General features: G+C 39.0%; 1 protein-coding gene across 4 annotated transcripts in view; it reads left to right on the forward strand.

The window, feature by feature from the left end:
* The window catches only part of CNTNAP2 (contactin associated protein 2), a 2,222,175-nt gene that overhangs the window by 1,446,203 nt on the left and 751,981 nt on the right, over nt 1-23,991 (forward strand). For all 4 annotated transcript variants that reach the window (XM_081537160.1, XM_081537161.1, XM_081537162.1 and 1 more), the window contains one exon: nt 5,470-5,589. In XM_081537160.1, coding sequence (XP_081393286.1) covers nt 5,470-5,589 — 120 coding nt within the window. The remainder of the gene's footprint in view (nt 1-5,469; nt 5,590-23,991) is intronic.

The following is a 23,991-nucleotide window of genomic DNA, read 5'->3' on the forward strand; positions in this document are numbered from 1 at the left end:
TCTTAACAAGCTCTCCAGGTGATTTTTTACACATGTTAAAGTTTGGACTAAAGTTTTGCTTTTCCATTTGTGTTGATGAGGCAAAAGCAGCCAGTAAACCTGTCTTAGGTTAGAGACAAGCAGAATAATTGTCACGCTTCGAAGAAAAATAAAGAGCTTCTTGCTTATCCCAATTTCCCTCATCCACATGCTTTCAACTGTGTGTTCAAAATGCTTGTACACTTACACAGAAATGTTAGTAGCTCCCTATACTTACTATCATCCAAGCGTGCTTTCATGTGGGTAGACTTCTTCTGGCAAGCCAACTAATCATTTATCAAAATCAGAACAGGATGAAGGGTAGGTACATTTTAAGTTTCATTCCGATAGTCTTTCTTAAACACCTACCAGGTTATTAATAGCTTCATATAGAGTAAAAAGAAAAAGCACATTTTCTAGACCCTGTCCTCATGACAATTCACAATCTTATTAGGAAGTAAAATGTTCATGTATGTTTTAATTAACAACAGTCAATCAAGTCTTACATTGACTATAATTATTACAGTTTGTGAGATGAGCCCTGGACTGTACAGAAAGCAGGATGTATTGATAGAGAAGGTCTCCTTAAGAAAGGAAAAAGGTTAGTGGTGCCTAAATAATAATTATTGTATTAACAGTAAATACTACACCTATTAATTAATATAGGGGCTTCCCTGATGGCTCAGTGGTAACGAATCAGCCTGTCAATGCAGAAGATGTGAATTCAATCCCTGGGTGGGGAAGATCCCCTGGTGAATGTAATGGCAACCCAGTTCCTGGAAAATGCCATGGACAGAGGAGCATGGCAGGCTACAGTCACGCAAAGAGTGGATATGAGTTGGATATGACTGAGCACATATAACCATTAATTAATATACCTATGATACCTATTTCCTAGAGAGGGCTAAATGAGATTAAATATCTTTGCCAACGTTATATAATTAGTGCTTGGTGGAGTCAGAATTTAAACTTAGATGTGTTGGACTGGAGCCCTGTTTCTTAACACTTGTTCCTTCATAGTTAACTCTGACTGAGAAGTTTTACAGATTGAGAAAAAGGCCAGTAGAAAACCACGGGCAATCCCAGAAAGGGTAAACATAGGTTACATAAGTTCCTTTGTCAGATTCGCCTGAGCAGAGAGCAAGGTTGATGTCAGCAAGTTGCTGAAACCTAATGAGATCTGTAAAGATTTCAGAAGGTTTTGCATGCTTAGATGGCAATCAGTTTACCCACTGTCAGAGATGCTGAAGAACTATTACACATTTAACTTAAAGTAATGTTTTAGCACTAGACCATCATTGGATCAAAAAAGCATAATTGGGTGGGGAGTGAAGAGAGATTTGGGTAGAGCAATCAGTTAATAAGATGATTGTTATAAACCAGATATCAGATGATATGGAAAATGACAGGGGGGAAGCTAGAAAACAAAGGTGAAAATTTTTAACGGTAGATTGGCTGAGCGGACTAACTGGAAAACCTAAGAATTTAAACCATATATTCTGAGTGATTTTGAACTTTACATAATAATTGTAATAATCTGAAGGAAGATTGTCAAAAGTTAATAAGGCAGTTGGTTTCAGATTGTGAATTTAAGGCATTCTTTCTTTCTTTCTAACTATGTCCACCTATCTGGTTTCCATGTCCTGATCTTAAAACATGTGATCAGTTCCATCTACTTTATCCTATCTTGTTTTGTCCTTTCTCATAGTAGCTCTGGCCATCTCTCCATAGCCCATTGGCAAGTATTGGTCTTCCCAGGTGGCTCAATGGGAAAGAATCCATTTTCCAATGCGAGAGATGCAGGTTGATCCCTGGGTTGGGGAGATCCCCTGGAGGAGGAAATAGGAGCCCACTCCAGTATTATTGTCTGGAAAATTCCATGGACAGAGGAGCCTAGTGGGCTACAGTCCATGGTGTCACAAAGAATCAGACATGACTGAACATGCATGCAAATGGCAAGTATAGTCTATCTGCTCTCATTACCTTCTGAATTACTTCCCTAAGAATCTATTGTGTTTTGCTACAAGGAACCTTCTTTCTAAAACCTATCTCAAAGTATATCATCTTTCTGCTGAAAGTTTAAAAATATTTCTTCACTGTCTTTTATTGCCTTACTTTACTTGGTATGACATTCAGAATTAGAGCAACCATAGTTTGTTATCTAAATTTAATAATTGGGAGGCGGAGAGTGGCATATTAATAATCGCATGCTCAGTCGCTCAGTCGTATCTGACTCTACGACCCCTTGGGTGTAGCCCACCAGGCTCCTCTGTCTGTGTAATTTTCCAGGCAAGAATACTGGATTGGGTTGCCATTTCCTTCTCCAAGGGATCTTCCAGACCCAGGGATCAAACCCTCATCTCCTGCATTGGCCGGTGTGTTCTTTACCACTGACCAGTGGGACAAAAGTGTGTGACTGTGCTTAACACTCAAGCCACATTTTCTTCCAGTTGCACTTCATGAATGAGCAATGGCTGAGGACTGAGTGAACAGCCCCTGCTCCAAAGGTCCCCAAACTGTGCTGTTCACAGCTGTACTTGTTTTGCCTAATCTACTGCTCAACACATCATATGGGCTCGATGACTATTTGCAGAAGGAAAAAAGCAAGTGGAAAGCAAGCCCTGAGTAAATCAAAGCATCTCAGAACTGTTGTAGTGTGCTGTGTTTGCTGAAATGAAATAGAATTTAAGGTCCAGCATCTTTGGGAAGAGGAAAACATGGAGAGTCAACAGAGAACCTGGGAGAGTGAAGTAGAAAGAGGCAGCCCCAGAGTCAGACCTCTTGCTTCATAACTTAGGAAAGGGCAGATGCTGGGAGTGTTGAATTCAAGGGCACTTTTCCAAAAGACTCCACTTATCAATATATAGATTTTTACCAATAGTAATGATCTCGGGTGGCCTCAGCCTGCAATGGCTCCGAGTGGGGCTTGGGCTCCCAACCAGAGATTGAAGCCAGGTCCCGATGGTAGGAGCACCAGATCCTAACCACTAGACCAGTGGTCAGTGACAAGGGCCCTGGCCCTTTGCCTTTGCAGAAAAGAATTTCCACAAAGACAGAAAACAGTGAACCAACTAAAGTATTTATTAAGAGGAAAAGAGTACAGTGTGTGTGGATAGACACTCGGGCAGACTCAGAGGGAGAATCCTTGAAAGTTTGAATCACTTATATGGGATATTGCTTCCAGGTTTCCTTTGGCCAATCATTTTGATTTGCCTGGTTCACAGTCCATATTTGCTATATCTCAGGACCCTTCCATGTGTGTGCATGCATCTCTTAGCCAAGATGAATCCTACCACAAAGGCATATGGGTTGAGCAACCCTTGACTTTACTCCCGCTTTGACCCCTAAGAAGCCTTTCTGCACACGTGTGGTCAGGGAAGTGTCCTGACTTCAGGAATGAGAAATATGTGGTCTGGGCAGGGCCCAACATCCTCACTTAATTGCCCTGCTATTCTTGTCTTGGAATTTCGTCCATAGGGGATGAATCTCCAGTGCTTTACCCTGTGTTGTGGTGGGAGGCCATCTACCTCCTGTCTCAGTAGTTCTTAGTTAAATTCTGTCAAATCCCTCATAAAGTCAATGTAGTTCAGTTCAGTTCCGTCTCTCAGTCATGTCCGACTCTTTGCAACCCCATGGACTACAGCACTCCAGGCCTCCCTGTCCAGCACTAACTCCCGGAGTTTACCCAAACTCAAGTCCATTGAGTCGGTGATGCCATCCAACCATCTCATCCTCTGTCGTCTCCTTCTCCTCCTGCCCTCAACCTTTCCCAGCATCAGGGTCTTTTCAAATGAGTCAGCTCTTCACATCAGGTGGCCAAAGTATTGGAGCTTCAGCTTCAACATCGTCCTTCCAATGAACACTCAGGACTGATCTCCTTTAGGATGGACTGGTTGGATCTCCTTGCAGTCCAAGGGACTCTCAAGAGTCTTCTCCAACACCACAGTTCAAAATCATCAATTCCTCGGCGCTCAGCTTTCTTTATAGTCCAACTCTCACATCCATACATGACCACTGGAAAAACTATAGCCTTGACTAGATGGACCTTTGTTGGCAGAGTATTGTCTCTGCTTTTTAATATGCTATCTAGGTTGGTCATAACTTTCCTTCCAAGGATTAAACGTCTTTTAATTTCATGACTGCAGTCACCATCTGCAGTGATTTTGAAACCCAAAATAAGTAAAGTCTGCCACTGATTCCACTGTTTCCCCATCTATTTGCCATGAAGTGATGGGGCCAGATGCCATGATCTTAGTTTTCTGAAAGTTGAGCTTTAAGCCAACTTTTTCACTCTCCACTTTCACTTTCATCAAAAGGCTCTTTAGTTCTTCTTCACTTTCTGCCATAAAGGTGGTGTCATCTGCAAATCTGAGGTTATTGATATTTCTCCTGGCAATCTTGATTCCAGCTTGTGTTTCTTCCAGCCCAGCGTTTCTCATGATGTACTCTACATCTAAGTTAAATAAGCAGGGTGACAATATACAGCCTTGACGTACTCCTTTTCCTATTTGGAACCAGTCTGTTGTTCTATGTCCAGTTCTAACTGTTGCTTCCTGACCTGCATACAGGTTTCTCAAGAGACAGGTCAGATGGTCTGGTATTCCCATCTCTTTCAGAATTTTCCACAGTTTATTGTGATCCACACAAAGGCTTTGGCATAGTCAATAAAGCAGAAATAGATGAGCTGTTTTTAAAAGTTTTCACAACAGTGGTTTAAAAGTCCCAGCTATAAAGGAGGTATGTCAGTGTGCATTCAGCGCTTCTGAAACCAGGTGCATTCTCTGTGAGAAAAGAAAATGTGCTAGGAGCAAGGGAACAAACAGGAACATGATGAAAATCTACAACTTAATTACATAAATGTCTTTTTTTTTTTTTCACAAAAACTAGATTTGAGATAATTAAAGCACTTATAACAAAATGAAGTAGGAGCACATCTTAGGTTAGCAATTACATGCTTTTTGTAGGAAATTTATACTAAATATGCAAAAATGTGTCTCTGTGTGTTTCTGTGTGTGGCAGGTTGGGGGGGTAGATTTTCTCTGATCTCTTAGCTGATGTACCAACAGTGCAATCAATATTCATGGCCTTTCAGTTAAGTCCCTTACAGCAAGGAGATGATATCTATAAATAAGTATAAACTAAATATTTTTCAGTGTTCATGAGTACCTGTTTTAAACAAACATTACATTTATTTGACAATTTATTAAGTTGTTTTGGACTTTTCCCCAACAATAAAGCCATAGCAGTAATTTACTGTCTTTGTTATGTCGGAAAGAATGCTTATGGACTAAAAATCAAATTATGAGTTTACGTGAGGAGAAAAGAGGGCTCATTCTAACTTGAGGATATACTCCTAGTCAGTGGTTTGGTAGCATTTGGTCTGTAACTGGGGCATGGATCTGGGGAGGCCCTTTTTTGGGTGCTGTGCTCATGTCCGACATTTCTTTCCAGCCATCTATGAGCCTTCCTGTGAAGCATACAAACACCTAGGCCAGACCTCAAATTACTACTGGATAGATCCTGATGGCAGCGGACCCCTGGGGCCTCTGAAAGTTTACTGCAACATGACAGGTAACTATGCCTTATTTATGTTTCATGAAGATCGCTTTTCTATGTGTTGAGAATAAATAGCACCATTGATGTTTGTTTCTCCTGTGCTGTATTCTTGTCAATACATGAATTAAGCTAAATATTGCTGGATTTGTTAGGCTAAATGGTGAAGTGTAGTTTGACACTGAGTTGTTTTTTTTTTTTTTAAGTCTACCTTCTGATTCGAACAGTTAATAATTAGTGTTAAAAAAAATCAACATGTAGAGGAAAGACTATAAAGTGAAATTGCAGGGTTGAAGTCCACAGAAAGAACTGGCCCATGAAGCAGCCATCACAAGAACCTAGACTGGGGAAGGTTGGTGTCGCCTCTCAAACCACTCACACTGCACGTGGGAGAGGAAGCTCAGAGGCCACTCCAGGCCCTCCTTTACAGCAGAGTGATTCAGTTATACACATATGCATCCTTTTCATATTCTTTTCCATTATGGTCTATCACAGGATATCGAATATAATTCCCTGTGCAATACCGCAGGACCTTGTTTACCCATTTTTTAAATTCCAGCTTGCATCTGCTAATCCCAAATTCCCAAGTCATCCCACCCCCAGCCTCCTCCCACTTGGCAACCTCAAGACTGTGCTCCATGTCTGTGAGTCTCTTTGTGTTTTGTAGATAAGTTTATTTGTGCCATATTTTAGATTCCACATACAAGTGATATATGGTGTTTCTCTTTCTGACTTATTTTACTTAGAATGATAATCGTTAGGTCTGTCCATGTTGCTGCACATGGCATTCTTTTATTCTTCTTTGTGGTTGAGCAATATTCTATTCTGTATTTGCACTATATCTTCTTTATCCATTCATCTGTCAATGGACATTTAGCTTGCTTCCATGTCTTGGCTATTGTGAATAGTGCTGCTATGAACACAGGGATGCATGGATCTTTTTGAGTTATGGTTTTGTCCAGATATATGCCCAGGAATCGGATTGCTGGATCATATGGCGACTCTATTTTTAGCTTTTAGAGGAACTTCTATATTGTTTCCCATAGTGGCTACACTAATTTACATTCCCACCAACAATATAGGAGGTTTTCCTTTTCTCCACACCCTCTCCAGCATTTGTTATTAGTAGGTTTTTTAATCATGGCCATTCTGACCAATGTGAGGTGGTCTCTGTATTATTTCTTAAACTATATGTAAAATCTACATTATCTAAAAGATAAAATGCAATTAAAATATGTAATGAACACAGAAACAAGAAAAAAAATGTGGATTTCTTCGTAGACTTTGTGAAAAGGAAAAACAATATTTAAGTGTACCTCTAGGATCCTTTTTCTAGGTTTTTCCATTCATATATTTACTATTTTGTCAGAAATTGTGTCGTGTGAGAATAAATTGATATCGTAAATGCCTTCATGGTGTTCACAACTTATAATAAAAACAAGCACTAAAAAAGTAAACAAATATAAGTAACTTGTCTGTAGAGAAAAGTAATAGAATTGTGAAGAATGATTTCTTTTGGATAGAGCATTTAAAAAAAAGAAAAACTTCCCTAGGAAGCAACATTTTAGCCAAAATGTAGCATATGGATGAAGACAAGGCACTGAAAAAGGTGAGGAAGAAAAAGAAGCCCTGGAAATTTACACTCCAAGGCATGAAAAAAGTCATTTTCTTCTAAGGAACTAAAACCCAAGTGACTGAAGCATAATAAGACCGTAGGGGCCCAAAATGAAGTGGAGGAGACAGGCAGGGGCAGAGTAGACCAGGAAGTAAGGATGGTGGTACTGGGGGCGGAAAATGATTTTTATTTTTCCAATTATATTTGAATGTAGTGGTGAACAGGGGGATGAGTGGGTCTCAATTAAAACTACTGAGGCAGGAGGTAGATGGGCCCCCCAGGGTAAAACAATTGGAGATTCATTCTCTATTGACAGAAACTCCAAAACAAGAATAGCAGGACAATTGAAGGAGGAGGGCGGGTCTGCTCAGACCACATATCGCTCATTTCCAAAGTGAGGAGACCTCCCCGACCACACATGCACAGAGAAGGCCCCTTGCAGGCCAAAGGGGAGTGATGTCAAGGGATGTTCTACCCAGATGCCTCTTTGGTCGATTCCAACTTGGCTAACAGATACGTGCACATACATGGGAGTATCCTGAGATATACAAAATATGGACTATGAACCAGGCAAATCAAAATGATTGGCCAAAGGAAAACCAGAAGAAATGACCCATAAAAGTGATACAAACTGCCACGAGGGTGTGACTCAGGGACTCTCTGACTGGATACCCAAGCCTGTCTCCAAGCTGTTTCAAGCTGAGGCCACCCAAGATCAGTACCACTTTTAGTACCACAAATGACAGTCTGAAAGCACTGCAACCAGTTCTAATACCATAGTAAAGGTCCAGGGAAGAAAAGGTGATTCTTTGGACTCAGCTGGTGATAGTTTAAGTGATGAATGAGAGATGCATTTCAGCTGTATTTTGAAGGTAGTGTTGTCAACAAATACCCCAATGCTGGGAAAGATTGAAGGTAAAAGAAGAGGGAGGAAGAGGATGAGATGCTTAGATAGCATCACTGACTGAATGGACACAAATTTGAGGAAACTCTGGGAAATAGTGAAGGATTGGTGAAGGATGGGAGAAAGATGGTTAAAGAGAGTTATCAAAAATAACTCCTGAATATATGGATTAAGTAACTCAGTGAATTACAGTGCCATTTTGGAGACATGCAAAATAAAGGAAAGAACGGATTTAGAGGAATTTCAATAATTCAGTTTTGACCTATTTAAATATGAAGTGCTATATGCCATCTCAGTTGAGGTGCAAATTTTGTAGTTGAATAAGCCCTGAAAAGATGTTTGAGTTAGAGATAAAAATGTGCTAATTGTTAGCATATGAATATATGAGAAATGATAATATCACTTAGAGGATTGTAAACTGGGAAAAGGCATCCCAGGAATGTAGTCCTAGGAACTCAATAGATAGATCAGATTTCTAGTGATGAAATATTCTTTGTGTCAAGAATGTAACAAGTGGAGGAAAATTGTCTAAAAGAATTCTGGGGACAAATGAGTCATCCATGTGGATGTTGAATTGACTGTTTGGATCCTAAAGACTTTATAAAAAAGATTTGGAGGATGGAGAGAGACTTTGAATCAATGGAAATATGTATAATGAGTGAGAAAGGCCCCATGGTCCTTCCAGGTTAGACTCCTCCCATCCTCCATGCACCCCACCTCTTGTTCGTAAAAAAGCTTTGCATCCTATGCCTTCCCTTAGTTCCAAAGAGCAAATTTAATCAGAGAAATGACAAAATGCAGAAACAAAAGGAAATCATCAAGAAGACAGAATAGTTTCAATTCAGTTCAATCACGCAGTCGTGTCCGACTCTTTGCAACCCCATGGACTACAGCATGTCAGGCCTCCTTGTCCATCACCAACTCCCGGAGTTTACTCAAACTCATGTCCATTGAGTTGGTGATGCCATCCAACCATCTCATCCTCTGTCGTCCCCTTCTCCTGCCTTCAATCTTTCTCAGCATCAGGGTCTTTTCAAATGAGTCAGTTCTTTGCATCAGGTGGCCAAAGTATTGGAGTTTCAGCTTCAGCATCAGTCCTTCCAATGAATATTCAGGACTGATTTCCTCTAGGATGGACTGGTTGGATCTCCTTGCAGTCCAAGGGACTCTCAAGAGTCTTCTCCAACACCACAGTTCAAAAGCATGAATTCTTCAGCGCTCAGCTTTCTTTATAGTTTAGCCTTAAAATAAAGTCAAGAACATTTAGTTCTTTCTCAAAGGCTATAGGTACTATCCTGAGCCACCTCCTTGAGTTATTTTGCAGATACTAAAACCTCCACCAGATGGAAAAAGTTAACTGCATGCTGACCAACAGTATCTAGATCCCAGACAAGTTGTAACAAAAGTATGATAATTGAGATTCCCTAAACATCACTTTGTTGCCTCACCATCAACCAATCAGAGAACTGTACAGCAGCTGATCATGCACCCTAGGACCCATACCCCTAATGTTGCCTTTAAACATTTCTTACCTGAAAGCCATTGAAGAATTCAGGTTTTTTTTGAACATAAGCTGCCTGTACTCCTTTCTTGGTGCCTCCTTCACTACAATCCAATGTCAGTAGACTGACTTTGCTACATATTCAGTGAGTGAACACAAGTTTTGGTTTAGTAACGAAACAATTGAAATTTGGTACTAGGGAAAAGGAAGCAATTGATGATCCTGTATTTTTAAAAAATGGCTTTGGCACCTGGGAATAGGATGTTCCAAAGAAGACCCACACAATAAGAGAGGAAAACAAATCAGAAAGTCCCTGTTATAATTCAGGAGTTGAAATTGAGATTTAAGGTGGAGGCCACCAGGTAAAGGAGAGGATTGATTTGATGGATATTTAAAAGGTATCCAGATTGTGGCTGGTGAGATTGGAGTTGAAAATGATTCCCAAGTTTCTGCCTTGGGAAACCCCATACATTGGAGTACAGAAGAGCAGGTATGGGTCAAGAAAAGGTGGAACTCTAGGTTGCCTTCAGCAGCTGTAAATCAGCCTGTTAGAGCTGTGCTGTGGTCATATACTATACAGATTCTCTGAAGACTTTGAGCCCAATTAATCTCTCTGTCTCAGTTTCCTTGTAAATAGAGTAGGAATTGGAATGAGTTGATCTCTACACTGCCTTCTCTTCTTAAAAAAAGAAAAATTCTATTATTTCTATGAAACATGAAAGAAAAATATGAACTACTCACATAATTTAGAGACAAAATCCTCTTGCCTCAAACAAGCTTGAATTTACTCATTTCTTGGCCACGTTTGACATAAATTGGCACTCTTCATTTTTTATCATAAAGCAGTTCTTCTACTATGCAGTTCTCCTTTTGACTGTCTGTACTTCAGTGCTCCATCACTTGGAAATTAGGGAGTGCCCTAAATGACACATCTCATGTACTCAGTTGACACTGAGGAGAGAATATATTCATTGTATCTTTTGTAGAAGAATCCATCATTCTGTGCAAGTCAAAGCCTGGTTTCCTTTTTAAGATCTTAGGGCACATTATAAAATGTGGTCATTGCTATCCTCACCCTCCCTCTCAATTTCTATTCTCTCTCTGAAAATTTGGTGTCATAAATATAATTTTTAATGAATGTATTTTATCATATATTTATAATATTTACCTCTTTCATTTGAATACTTTTTCTAAAACTTCAGCCTCTTATTTCTATTTTCTTAAGATGCTTATCAACATTTTCTAGAAGCCTTGAGTTTTTATATTTAAAGCTTCATTTAGTTCTCTCTTCCCAGTGACTAATATATCAATAGTAAATAAAGCTAGATCCAGCCATTATCCTTGGAAAATTACTGCTTATCCTTAAATCAAAAATAGTGCTTTCCTCAATATTCTAGTCTCGAATTCATCTTTATAACTCTCTTTGCATTCATATTTAATTTTTAAAAAATTAAGTAAACATCTGTGCTGTTTGATGTGATGTTTAAAGTCCAAGTAAGGAATACCTCCTGCATTCTTCCTAGCACTACTTTCATAGTTTTATCAAAAAACCATTAAGCTTGTTTACATAATTTGTGCTTTATAAAGCCCTGGGATTTAGCTGATCAAATTCTATTATCCTTTATAATTGTAAAAGTTGTTCATGTCTTTTTAATCTAATATTTATAGAGAGCTTGTTACTCAAGTTCCTAAGCACTTGCACTCAGTTATATAATTTTGTTTATCATGTGCCTCTCAGAAGTTTCTGTAGTGCAGTGTAGGGGGTGGGGGTGGCAATGGGCCGTTGGGTTGGGACTCTTGGGCTCTAGTAGAAAGAATCATGAACCTGCCTCACACTCCTTGTTGCCATCACCCCCACCCCCCACCTACCCCTCAGTAAAGCAAAGCAGTTCCTTCTCTATTTTCTGCTTTCAATAGCACCAATTTATTATATCATAGTTTTCATGGGTCAAGACTCTGGCACAGGTTAGCTAGGTTGACTGCTCAGGGTCTCACAGGCTGAAATGAAGGGGTCATCAGGGCTGTGAGCTCATCTGAGGCTTGGCATCCTCTTCTACGTTTGTTCAGGTTGTTGACAGAATTCAATTCCTTCAGGTTTTAAGACAGAGGGTCCCATTTTCTTGTTGGCCATTTGGCTGTGGCTTGCTTCTAAAGGATGCTCCCAGCCATGCATCCTTCTCATGTCATGGCAATGGGAGAATCTCTGACCTCTAGACTCGCTTTCAAGAGTGCACGTGATTAGCCCATGCCTTGTAATCACCCAGTATAATACTCGTTCGATTAATTCAAGTCATCTGGGGCCTTACTGACACCAGCAAAATCTCTTCACCTTTTGTTTTGTTTGCTTTGTTTTTTGTACCAGCTAGTCATTTTATTTTGTTGAAGGATAATTACTTTACAATGTGTGTTAGTTTCTGCTGTACAATGAAGTGAATCGGCAATATGTGTACATATATCCCCTCCCTCTTGAGCCACCCTCCACACCCCACCCATATATGTCATCACAGAGCATAGAGCACCTTTGCTGTATAGGGTAACATAATCGCAGTAGTGATGACCCACTGCATATATACATTTCTCACCCACATTCAAGGAACAGGATCAGGGAGTATACACCAGGGCTTGGGAATACTGGGGGAATGCTTTGTATTCTTTTTCCCGCTCTGTATACTATTCGTAATTCCAGCTACATAGAGTCTTACCTATTGAGTAACAGTGCCACACTTAGTTTGTAAAAAGTTAAGATTTATTATTTATTACTTGTGGTTTTTATCATGTTGTTCAAAATAGGAAAACTTGAAAATATAGATAAGCAAAAATAAAAATTGCTAACCAGCTGAGATTAGAATTACTAATAGGTTAGGTAATGTGTGATAAGATTTTATATTTTATACTTACAGTTATATATATAGTATTGAGGGGAAACTAAATGCTGAGCACTATTCTAAGTGGATCAGACACACTGACTCATCTAATAATTCACAACAACCCTATGGAATATGTAATATTACTCTTATTCCCATTTTTGGATGAGGAGACTGAAGCTCACACAAATTAAGTCCTAAGTTACACATCTAGTGGGTTATGGAGACTGACTTCCGTGTGATCCAGAGCCAGAGTTGATAGCTGCTGTGTGTGCGCACATGTGTGTACATGCACGATGTATGTGTGTGAATGCCCAAGTGTGTATGTCACTCATCCTCATGGCCATATGTGTGCGTACTCCTCATTTTGGATTCTATAGTCTGATTTAAATGTGATTTCTGAAACGAGCATCTCTTATTCATGGCCTTTCATTATCATTAAAACTTCCTTACATAACTCTAATTCATTATCTGCGGTAGGACAGCATTTTTACCATAAACTATTTACTTCTTAATTGTCCCGCTGATGCCTTGGGGTTTTTAATCAGAGAACACATTTTAAATGAAATCAGATTATAAGCCATTAAGCAATTATTATCAATCTAAGCTCTTAATTCAGCCAGGAGTATTTTATCTAATACAAATTTCTGAGAGCTTTTATAGAATAACTTGTGTATTTCTTATGTACATAGGTTAATTATTCCTTAGGTTTTAAGCCGGACTTTTTTCCCTTTTTTTTATTGTTATAGAGTTGTCATACATTGCTGTGTCAGTTACAGCAAAGTGAGTCAGACATCCATATACATGGAACACTACGCAGTGCCCTGTGGTGACCTAAATGGGAAGGAAATCCAAAAAAGAGGAGACATATATGCCCGAGTTTCAGGACAATTTAAATCCTATTCCCAATGTCTCATTACTTTTTCAGTGTAAAATCTTAAACTGAATCTAACAAAATCTGGCTTGAGAAGGTAACGAGATTGAATGGAATTGCATTGGGTTATCACCGGTAATATTTAATGTGATTGTTGCACCTCATTCCCTGTTCTTGCAAGGAAACTAGCTAGAAATGAGGACACACACAGCTTTCTTCTTCTCTTTGAAAGCTTATTAACACTCTCAGGCCAGGCAGCACTGTGCTTCGCCCCTTCATGTTCCTGGAATGTCATGCACTGTCTCTCTGATGTATTCACATTTTAAAGTATACGCTTCAAAACGCTGTCTTCTTCCATTTTATTCCCTCCACTCATTTTTATTTTTTTCCCATCAAAGGCATTTGCCCTCCTCTTTCTGTCTCCTAACCTAGTTCGCTTCCTCTGCCGTTAACATTAACCCACACAAAGAATAGTTCTCCTCTGTCTTCTTTCACACCATCGCCTTTTCGTAGACTTCTCACAAGCTGTCTTTGTTATAAACCTTTGTAATCACTCAGCAACTCCTGCTTCATGCGCTCAGCTATTTCAGTTCCTCACAATCAGTGTAAATCTTTGAATTCAATTCTGTTCCTACAGCTTCAATTGAAAATCTAGGAACCAACTCAGTGATCAAACGCAGCCTGAAAGGAGAGCTTGTCTCTGTAACTGATTACCCACCCGCCCATGACTCCCATTCAGATTCACACTCCTGTTCCACGAATGACTTCTACCTGCCAAGGTTCCTTTGAAATCTCTTCATCGAGTGTCAGTCACAGTGATAGGCTAATACTGTAAAGGTCCTCAAGTGATTTTCGAACTTTAAATCAAGGAAGGGAGAGGGGAGCTACAAGAGGTCTGGTGAAGCCCGCGCCTTCGGACAGGACCCAGGAAGGGAAGGCAGGGCACCAAGTGAAACCAAGACGGAGTGGTCTTAGATCTAGAACAGGCAGCTCAGCCACCTCTGAGCCTCCAAAACGGAACCCCAGGTGCAAATTCCCCCACCTTCAAACACTTTTACACACCAGCCTAAACAGTATTTTAAACACAGTGCCTTTTTGGGGCTTTGGAAGCACTGCCTTGGTTGTGAGATTTCAAAACCTGCTAAAAAACGGAGAATGGCTTCACACTGTCTATGACGATGGACTATTGTTTGGCTTCCTCTGTCATTTAGGGTCTGAAACTCTAGTCTAGTCTACAGATATCAGCTTGAACATCTGACAGGTGAAAAGAAAAAAAAAAGGCTTTGGGAAATCCAGTTAAATCAGCTCAAAGTGCAAGAATAACCTCACACTTACTCACTTACTCATTCCTCCCTTCTGACTCAACTTAAAGCCACTATGCCCGAGCTCCTATCTTTCCAATCCCTAGGTTTTCCAGTTTGCTGAGTCATCTTTCATTCCTTCTCAGTAAATCAATTTTCATTTCAAAAGATTCCTAGCAGTTTTAGCAAGAGAATCTCATATAGCAACTGGTCTGTCTTTTATCTTCCCTCTTAGTCTAATTGATGCAACTAAGAAACTTAAATAATAAACTATACCTAGTGTGACATGTTGCCTAAACTGGCAAATATTGGAGTCCTGTTTCTGGGATTGATTTAAGCAAAAGCCCTAAATCTCATCATGCCCAACATAAGTGACAGCCACGTGACAGCATTTGTCTCATTTATGACAACTGAGAAAATAACTCTGAAAAAAGGTGTACCTGTGAATGAAGTTGTCAGAAATCTTCTTGTGGTATTTATGGACAGAGGACGTCATTAGGGCTGAGCCTCCCCTCACATAATCATTAACCTCATATCCTGTTTCTACTCATATTTTTGAACAAAATCAGCATTGAAAAATAAGACTATGTAAGAACTTACTAGATCCTCATCGTGATCATCATTACAGTTACTCCTTTTTTGATACATGTGTGTGCTCAGTCACTTCAGTTGTGTCCAACTCTTTGTGACCCTCTGGACTACTGTAGCCTACCAGGCTCCTCTATCCACTGAATTGTCTAGGCAAGAATACTGGAGTGGGTTGTCATTTCCAGGAGATCTTCCCAACTCAGGGATCGAACCTGCATCTCTTGCCTCTCCTGCACTGGCAGGAGGATTCTTTACCACTGGAGCCACCTGAGAAGCCCTTTTTGATGTATAAATATGCATAATTTATTTTCTCTTCACTGGAACCACATTTGCCCCTTCTGTTTCTAAGCTCACTTGGTTTACCTATAGGTGTCAGGGCTGAGAGATGGTAGCGTCCTTTTGACAGGTGAACTAGGGCACTATCTCAGAGGGCCCCAACCTTTTTGGCACCAGGGACTGGTTTCATGGAAGACAATTTTTCCACAGTGTAGTGGGAAGGATTGGGGGATGATTCAAGTGCATTACATTTATTGTGCCCTTTATTTCTACTATTATTACATCAGTGCCATCTCATCAGGTGTTAGGTCTTGAATTTTATTAGTGCATTATTGCTGCAAGCCAAGTACAGAGTAGAATATGACATATTGTGCTTTCAGTATTTAAAAGACTATAAAATAATAGAGGATGTCTTGCTGATGTTTCCCATTGCTCCAATCGAAACTGCTTGCTCTTTCTATCTGGGGCATCCTGTTATCATGAAATCTCCCCTCACCCACCCGTGTTTATTCACCCAACAATTTCCTCATCTCCCACTATGTCAGACCTCATGCTTCCCATTTCCTATGTCTTTTTCATGTTAATTTACACCCTCACTTGGGGGTAACACATTCTTTGACAGTTTCTTGATCCTTTAACACAACCTATCCTTCTTCCTAGAAATTAGAAGAACTTTCTTTTACTCCCCAATATTCTGAAATTTCACAACAGGCATTAGCATAGGTCTGTTTTCATCCTTGGGCTAGGTGCTTACTTTCACAGTGCCAATTGCTCAAATTTCTTTTTATTTTTCTATTCATGATTGATTTATCTGTTTTCTCATTCTAGAATGATTTTAATCCTGGTTTTAAATCAAAGAGCTCCTTTTTGTTCTTTGGAAGTTCCATTTTAATAGCATCTTGTTCTTCATATCTGCAGACTGTTTATTGTATCTCAAGGATAATAACATTTTTTCCTTCCCCTCAATTTTCTCTGAATTCGTTTATTCTGCTCATTTTCTCTCTTTCTTTTGTGTGTGTCCTGAAGATCCCTAATAATTACTAGCTACATGTTTATTATTAAGAGTTAGAGGGTCTTGTTGATTTTGAACTTCACTCTTGGTTATAGCATCGCCGACTCAATGGACGTGAGTTTGAGCAAACTCTGAGAGATTGTGAAGGACAGGGAAGCCTGGCAAGCTGCAGTCCATGGGGTTGCAAAGAGTCAGACATGACTTAGTGACCGAACAACAACTTGCTTAGAGTGGCCATGTGTCCTGTGTGCTCAGTATCATCCCATCTTACCTTTTTGCCCTGATATAGCTATAAATAGCTCTCCCTTTTACTCTCAATAGTAATGTGTCCTAGTTTCAATATGTCTGTTCATTTATCATATATATTTATGAAGGCATATGTATACATAAATACACTCTGGCTTTACTGGAGTTTTAGGAGGGAAAAAGTTAGATACCAGTCATTATTTAACATCTTAACCAGGAATTCTCATATTAACATGTAATTCTCTGATTTAATGCCTTAGAACCAGGTTTTTAAACACAAGTTTTTAAAATTTATTAAAATGTCCAAATTTTAATATCAAATAATATTTCCTTATTTGTTCAAAAGATGCCATCATTTTAAACTGTTTATTGTTGACTCTGTAAGAGAGAATGTGATAGATGCCTTCATGTATTGTACTATTCTATCCATTTCATCTGTTCCTCACCATAACCTGGGGAGGTATTAGTGTTCCAATTTTGAAGCCAGGTGAACTGAGACACAAACAGGTTTTAAAATTTTCCAAGCAGCTAATGAGTGTTTAAACATCTTATCATCCATGGGTGCATCTATAATACACTTTACAAAAAGCTGTTTGCATAAAGAATATAGGTTTGAATGAGATGAACAATGAGAGAATGAGAGGCTTCCTTATCTTTTAGTGGCATAAATGTATCACTTTTTACCTTTTTAATAGATTGAAACATTCCAGAAACCCTTGGTTCTTTTAACCTAAATAATATAAATTATTATTACTATTCTTATTTAAAAATTTTCTTCCCCTTTTGTGATTAACTAGCATCTAGGATGTGAGATGGGATGTCTATATTGTTCACTCTGAATCCAGCAGTGTCTGGTGTATAGTTGGCACTAATAGATAGATGCATTGTTCCAAATAGACCTGTGCCACTCTGGCGTTTTAGTAGATATAAGTAGCTACCATTAGTAAGAGATAGATAAGCATGTCTGGGGTTTCCCTGGTGGTACTAGTGGTAAAGAACCAGCCCACTAATGCAGGAGACATAAGAGACGTGAGTTTGATCCCTGGTCAGGAAGATCCCTGGAGGAGGGGATGGGAACCCACTCCAGTATTCTTGCCTGGAGAATCCCATGGACAGAGGACCCTGGTGGGTTAGAGTTCATAGGGTCACAAAGAGTCAGACATGACTGAAGTGACTTAGCATGCACTCGTGAGTAGGTCTAAGTAACTTCTCCATCAATCTCAGTTCTATGTAAGACACAAGTGTGAGACTTGTGTCACACTACAATCAGAAAGCAAATGTTTATTAGCAACAGGCTCAAAAGTTGCCCTTACAACCTGTTCTTTAAATTTGAAAGTCCAAGCTCTCTATCCCATTAGTGTTCCCAACTTTTCCTTGTGTGGATGCTTCTCTCACAGAAAAAATGAAAAATTCTAGAAGCAAGATTGAGTTTACTTTGTAATTGGAATCAACCAGAATCCACTGATTCAACTGATGAACTATATAAGAACCCAACCTTGGTCTTATGAAAAGTAAAAGATAAGGGGCTCTCTAGAAGAGGGTGACAGAGGATGAGATGTTTGGATAGTATCAACAATGGACGTGAGTTTGAGCAAACTCCAGGAGACAGTGAAGAACAGAGACACCTGGCATGCTGCAGTCCGTGGCATCGCAAAGAGCTAGACACAACTTAGTGACTGAACAACAACAACAAAGGTCTGCCTAGGTTCCTTTCTCCTTCTGATGCAAGAGTCAGAAGGAGTCTCTATTTTAGCCAACCAATTTAGGGGAACCTCGGTAATCTCAACAATAAAAACTCATCCCCCAAATTGTAACTAAAATTAAATTAATTTATGCTAATTTAAAAAGCATGAAGTACTAAGCAGTGATAAATGCAACATATACACTTGTATCCACTTCTGAAATCTCGATTTTTTTTTTAAATGCTCACCAACCACCTATGACGTGTTTTTTGCTTTGATCAATCCTATGCCAACTCTTGGGTATAAACTATCTAATACACATGCAATTATACTACACTGTCTTTGTGAACCACAAAATATGGGAATAACCATCCGGGCCCCCTACCAAAAATTTGTAAAAGAAAGTTCATTGACATAAGCTGTAAATTTGGGAAAAAAACTTGTCAAAGATGGTTACTTTAACATTGTTCATATACTGGCTAAATGTAGATAAAGCACAGGATTATGTCCTCAGAATAGTTATCATCAGCGATGTTCCTATGCTTATTCATCATAATCCTGGACCACTCCTTCTGGTTACTAACTGCAGTTCTAGGCCAACATGGACACCATTTTCCTTTACATTTTGTTTTGTTCCTTTCTTTCTTATGTCCTGATTTTCACAGCCTCCCCTACAATGTTCTCCTTTGGATAAAAGACAAGAGATTTGAAACTACTTTAACATATTAAGGTAATGTTACCTCTCCCATTGATATTTCCATTTCAAAGAGAATAGAAAGTGGACTCAAAATATGAAGAAGGTATTTTCAAACAGAGCATTTTCAAATGTTCTCTAAGCCATTCCTGCCTGTGGATACAGAAAACAAGAGCCCAAATGATTTTTAAAGACCTTCCATGTGAAGTTTTGGGTTGAGAGTTGGCAAACCCTGTTGCTATTACTAATTACTCTTAGCTTTGCTTCAACATCTATTTTACATCAGGTTGCTATTATTTCCCATATTCCACAAACAAACGCTAGAGGAAGATGAGATCAGAGACAAAAAATAAAGTTAAATATTACACAGAAACAAAATATAAAGGAACACACTGTGCAATAGAATAATTACTCTCTCAGGGAAGAGAATCATCTATTATCTATCATAGTTCCACCACCACCACGCTCTCTGACTTCTGTCTCCCCTTTGAAAATTCTAGATGCTATTTATTGAAAGATTCAGTATCCCCATATATAATATCCATTTTTAATATTTGAAATCCTAATCTCCATTCTTATGTGAAAGTGAAATACTGTGACTCTCGTATAACGTTTGACTACTTCCTCCGTATGGCAACACATTGTGAGAGTCTGTGTGTATTTAGAGGTGCCATCACTTCATGGCAAATAGATGGGGAAACAATGGAAACAATGACAGACTTTATTTTGGGGGACTCCAAAATCACTGCAGATGGTGCCAACAAAGGTCCATCTAGTCAAAGCTATGGTTTTTCCAGTACTCATGTATGGATGTGAGCATTGGACTATAAAGAAAGCTGAGTGCTGAAGAATTGATGCTTTTGAACTGTGGTGTCGGAGAAAACTCTTGCGAGTCCCTTGGACAGCAAGGAGATCCAACTAGTCCATCCTAAAGGAAATCAGTCCTGAATATTCATTGAAAGGACTGATGCTGAAGCTGCAGTAATTTGGCCAACTGATGCAAAGAACTGACTCCCTAGAAAAGACCCTGAGGCTGGGAAAGATTGAAGGCAGGAGGAGAAGGGGACGACAGAGGATGAGATGGTTGGATGACATCACCGACTCGATGGAAATGAATTTGAACAAGCTCCGGGAGTTGGTGATGGACAGGGAAGCCTGGCGTGCTGCAAACCATGGGGCCGCGGAGTCAGACACGGGGTCGCGGAGTCAGACACGACTGAGCGACTGAACTGAACTGAACTGAACTGAACTGAACTGAAGAGCCCTGAATGCTTAGAATCTTCTGTGAATGCTGGAATTTTGTCATCATGTTGCCTGTCTGCACAATACAGTTTTGGTTGTCAGTAATTACAATCCTGTTTAGATATTTTGGGGCAGTAGTGGAAGGTAAAAGGGGATAATAGTTTTTGCTACTTAAAAGAGGAAGATAGAAGTTGTATTGAGAAGAGATTTACTGTTAAAACCAGAGATACTTCTTTTTCCCATTTCAAACCCTGAGCAGAAACCTTATGAAAACATCTAGATGGACTATTATGGCCCCACTGAGCACCTGACTCTGTTTCAGTGCCATTAAAATGAATTTTTGGTGCCCGTTCAATCTGTCTTCAGCTTTATAGACATGGCCTTATTTGTATTGATCACTTTTCCTTTCCTGGAAGCATAACAAAGGAAAGAAAACAATATCCAAAGGGGTCAACTTGCTAAGGCTTTCATTTGCCTTATTCCTATATTATGGTGTTTTTATAGACCGCAAATCTATTGAAGATGTTCCCAGAGGATAATAATCTTGTTTTAAACAGGGCATTAATTTTCTGTGCCATAGTAGGAAATTATTTAGTGTATAAATTACTCCTAAAATGTAAAAAGCATTAAAATTGTATAAGCAATGGAAGTCTCAACTTTCCTTTACAAAAGAAATCGTTTCTTTATATTATAAAATTGTTTCCAACACAAATGTAATTATTCCACCATTTACCTTTACTAAACTTGTTGCTGTGTGTGCTCAGTCATGTCTGACTCTTTGTAACTCCATGGGTTATAGACTGCCAGGTTCCTCTGTCCCTGGAATTTTCCAGGCAAGAATACTGGAATGGGTTGCCATTTCCTCCTCCAGGGTATCTTCCCAACCCAGAGATTGAACCTCGGTCTCTTACATCTCCTACATTGGCAGGCTGGTTCTTGGAAAACACTAATCATGTGACCTTTACATTAAGTTCAACTATATAGCTGAAGTTATTTAAGAATACTAATACTTTTAGTAAATATGCAGAAAAAAATCAATTTTGAAATATTCTTACAAAGCAGTCTCTTTTCACATAATCTTTAAATTGACACTTGGACTTCTCAGTTACTTTGGTATTTAGTAGATCGTGAACTGACATGATTCCAAATCTAACTCTGGTCATTATTTTATTTTTTAAGATAATGAACGCTATGATTTGATTAGCAGCAACTTTAAGGATTTGTTGTTTTGTTGTTTAGTTGCTAAGTTGTGTCCGACTCTTTGTGACCCCATGGACTGTAGCCCTCCAGGCTCCTCTTATCTGTGGCGTTTTTCAGGCAAGAATACTGGAGTGGTTTGCCATTTTCTTTTCCAACTTAAAGGGTAGGTATGATATAATGGAGTTCTATCAGATATTAACAGAGTGAGAATCACTTTCCAGTCTTATAAAACATCTGTTTACTGTTCTACACTTTCCCCTGGGTAAAATTTTTAGAATTTTAATGTGTTTACCTAAGTTTATATAATTGTTTGTTTATTCACTTAACTAATATTTCTTAATGCATATAATGTGCCATGCACTAAGGGCACAATAGTAACCATATTAAACACGACATCTGTTTGTGTGGAGCTTAAAGCGTTATAAATATGTATACAGTTATTTTAAATAATCGAACAGTATATTTGTAATCAAGTCATTGTTATTAGACATTGAATTATTGAAATGAGAAGTTATAAGGTGCTATTTATACCGATTTTTGATAGATGTCATTTTATATATAAACAATTTATTATCTTATAATAAAAGTCTATCTATAAATGAATCATTTATTATTTTAAGTCAGCATTTCCTCAACTTTTCTGATTTGTATACCATCTTCATGAGTTTTGCAAAGCCCACAGACGACCAATTATTGGATTGGTCAAAAAGTTTGTAATGGAAAAAGCCTAAATGAAGGTTTTGGCCAACCCAATACTTAATAAATACTTTTCTTTAAATCAGCTCATTTCCTTTTAGTGTATTCTCATCAAAAACAATAATACCCATAAAATTTAGTCTTTAGCACACTTGATGTTTTTCTCCTAATGGCTTGTTTAAATATTATTATTTTGCAGACATGCAACTAATATAGTAAGATAGAGTATTTCTCAAAGTTTCCATGGTGCACACTCTTTGGGAAATCCTGGCTTAATTAAACCCTTGTACCTATTTAATATTTCTTTTTGGGAAACTATTAGCTTGCATGGCCTTGGACCAAGATTGTAACCAGCACAATTCATGAACTTTCAACATCTACCTATTCAAGGAAGCATTCAGCAAGAGAACTTTATTTTAAAATATATAATTTCATAGTAAATAATTAACTTTGATCTTAATCTTCTATTCTGCTAACAGTTTATGCATGTTGACCCATGTGTCTTTTATTGCCCACATCTGACCTTCCGACATCCTCCTCCTGTCCTTCCAACTATAACGCTGATTGAAATTGGGTGTGCTTGCTCATAGAATGAACCCAAATAGTAATATTTTGAACACTTCCTAAAAGCATTTTATATTGCTGTCTCTTTTTCAATCAGCTTGCAAAATTATTTTGCTTACGTTAGTTTTATTACTTGTTTATCCAATATCTTAGTCATTCATTACTCACATTTTGAGCATGTAAACAACAACAGTTAGAAAGTGCTAATACTTAGCGAGAGGGCATCAGAGGGCAGACACACTGAAACTAAAATTACAGAAAACTAGCTAATCTGATCACACGGACCACAGCCTTGTCTATCTCAATGAAACTAAGCCATGCCGTGTGGGGCCACCCAAGACGGATGGGTCATGGTGGAGAGGTCTGACAGATTGTGGTCCACTGGAGAAGGGCATGGCAAACCACTTCAGTCTTCTTGCCTTGAGAAGCCCATGAACAGTATGAAAAGGCAAAAAGATAGGACACTGAAGGATGAACTCCCCAGGGCAGTAGGTGCCCAATATGCTAATGGAGATCAGTGGAGAAATAACTCCAGAAAGAATGATGGGACGGAGCCAAAGCAAAAACGATACCCAACTGTGGATGTGACTGGTGATAGACGCAAAGTCCGATGAAGTAAAGAGCAATATTGCATAGGAACCTGGAATGTTAGGTCCATGAATCAAGGCAAACTGGAAGTGGTCAAACAGGAGATGGCAAGAGTGAACGTCGACGTTCTAGGAATCAGCGAACTAAGATGGACTGGAATGGGTGAATTTAACTCAGATGACCATTATATCTACTACTGTGGCCAAGAATCCCTTAGAAGAAATGGAGTAGCCATCATGGTCAACAAAAGAGTCCAAAATGCAGTACTTGGATGCAATCTCAAAAATGATAGAATGATCTCTGTTCATTTCCAAGGCAAACCATTCAATATCACGGTAATCCAAGTCTATGCCCCGACCAGTAATGCTAAAGAAGCTGAAGTTGAACGGTTGTATGAAGACCTACAAGACCTTCTAGAACTAACACCAAAAAAAGATGTCCTTTTCATTATAGAGGACTGGAATGCAAAAGTAGGAAGTCAAGAAACACCTGGTGTAACAGGCAAGTTTGGCCTTGGGGTACAGAATGAAGCAGGGCAAAGGCTAATACAGTTTTGCCACGAGAACGCACTGG

Source organism: Giraffa tippelskirchi, chromosome 10 (genome assembly GCF_054371585.1).
Source record: "Giraffa tippelskirchi isolate mGirTip1 chromosome 10, T2T-mGirTip1v1.2.pri, whole genome shotgun sequence".
Taxonomy (NCBI): domain Eukaryota; kingdom Metazoa; phylum Chordata; class Mammalia; order Artiodactyla; family Giraffidae; genus Giraffa; species Giraffa tippelskirchi.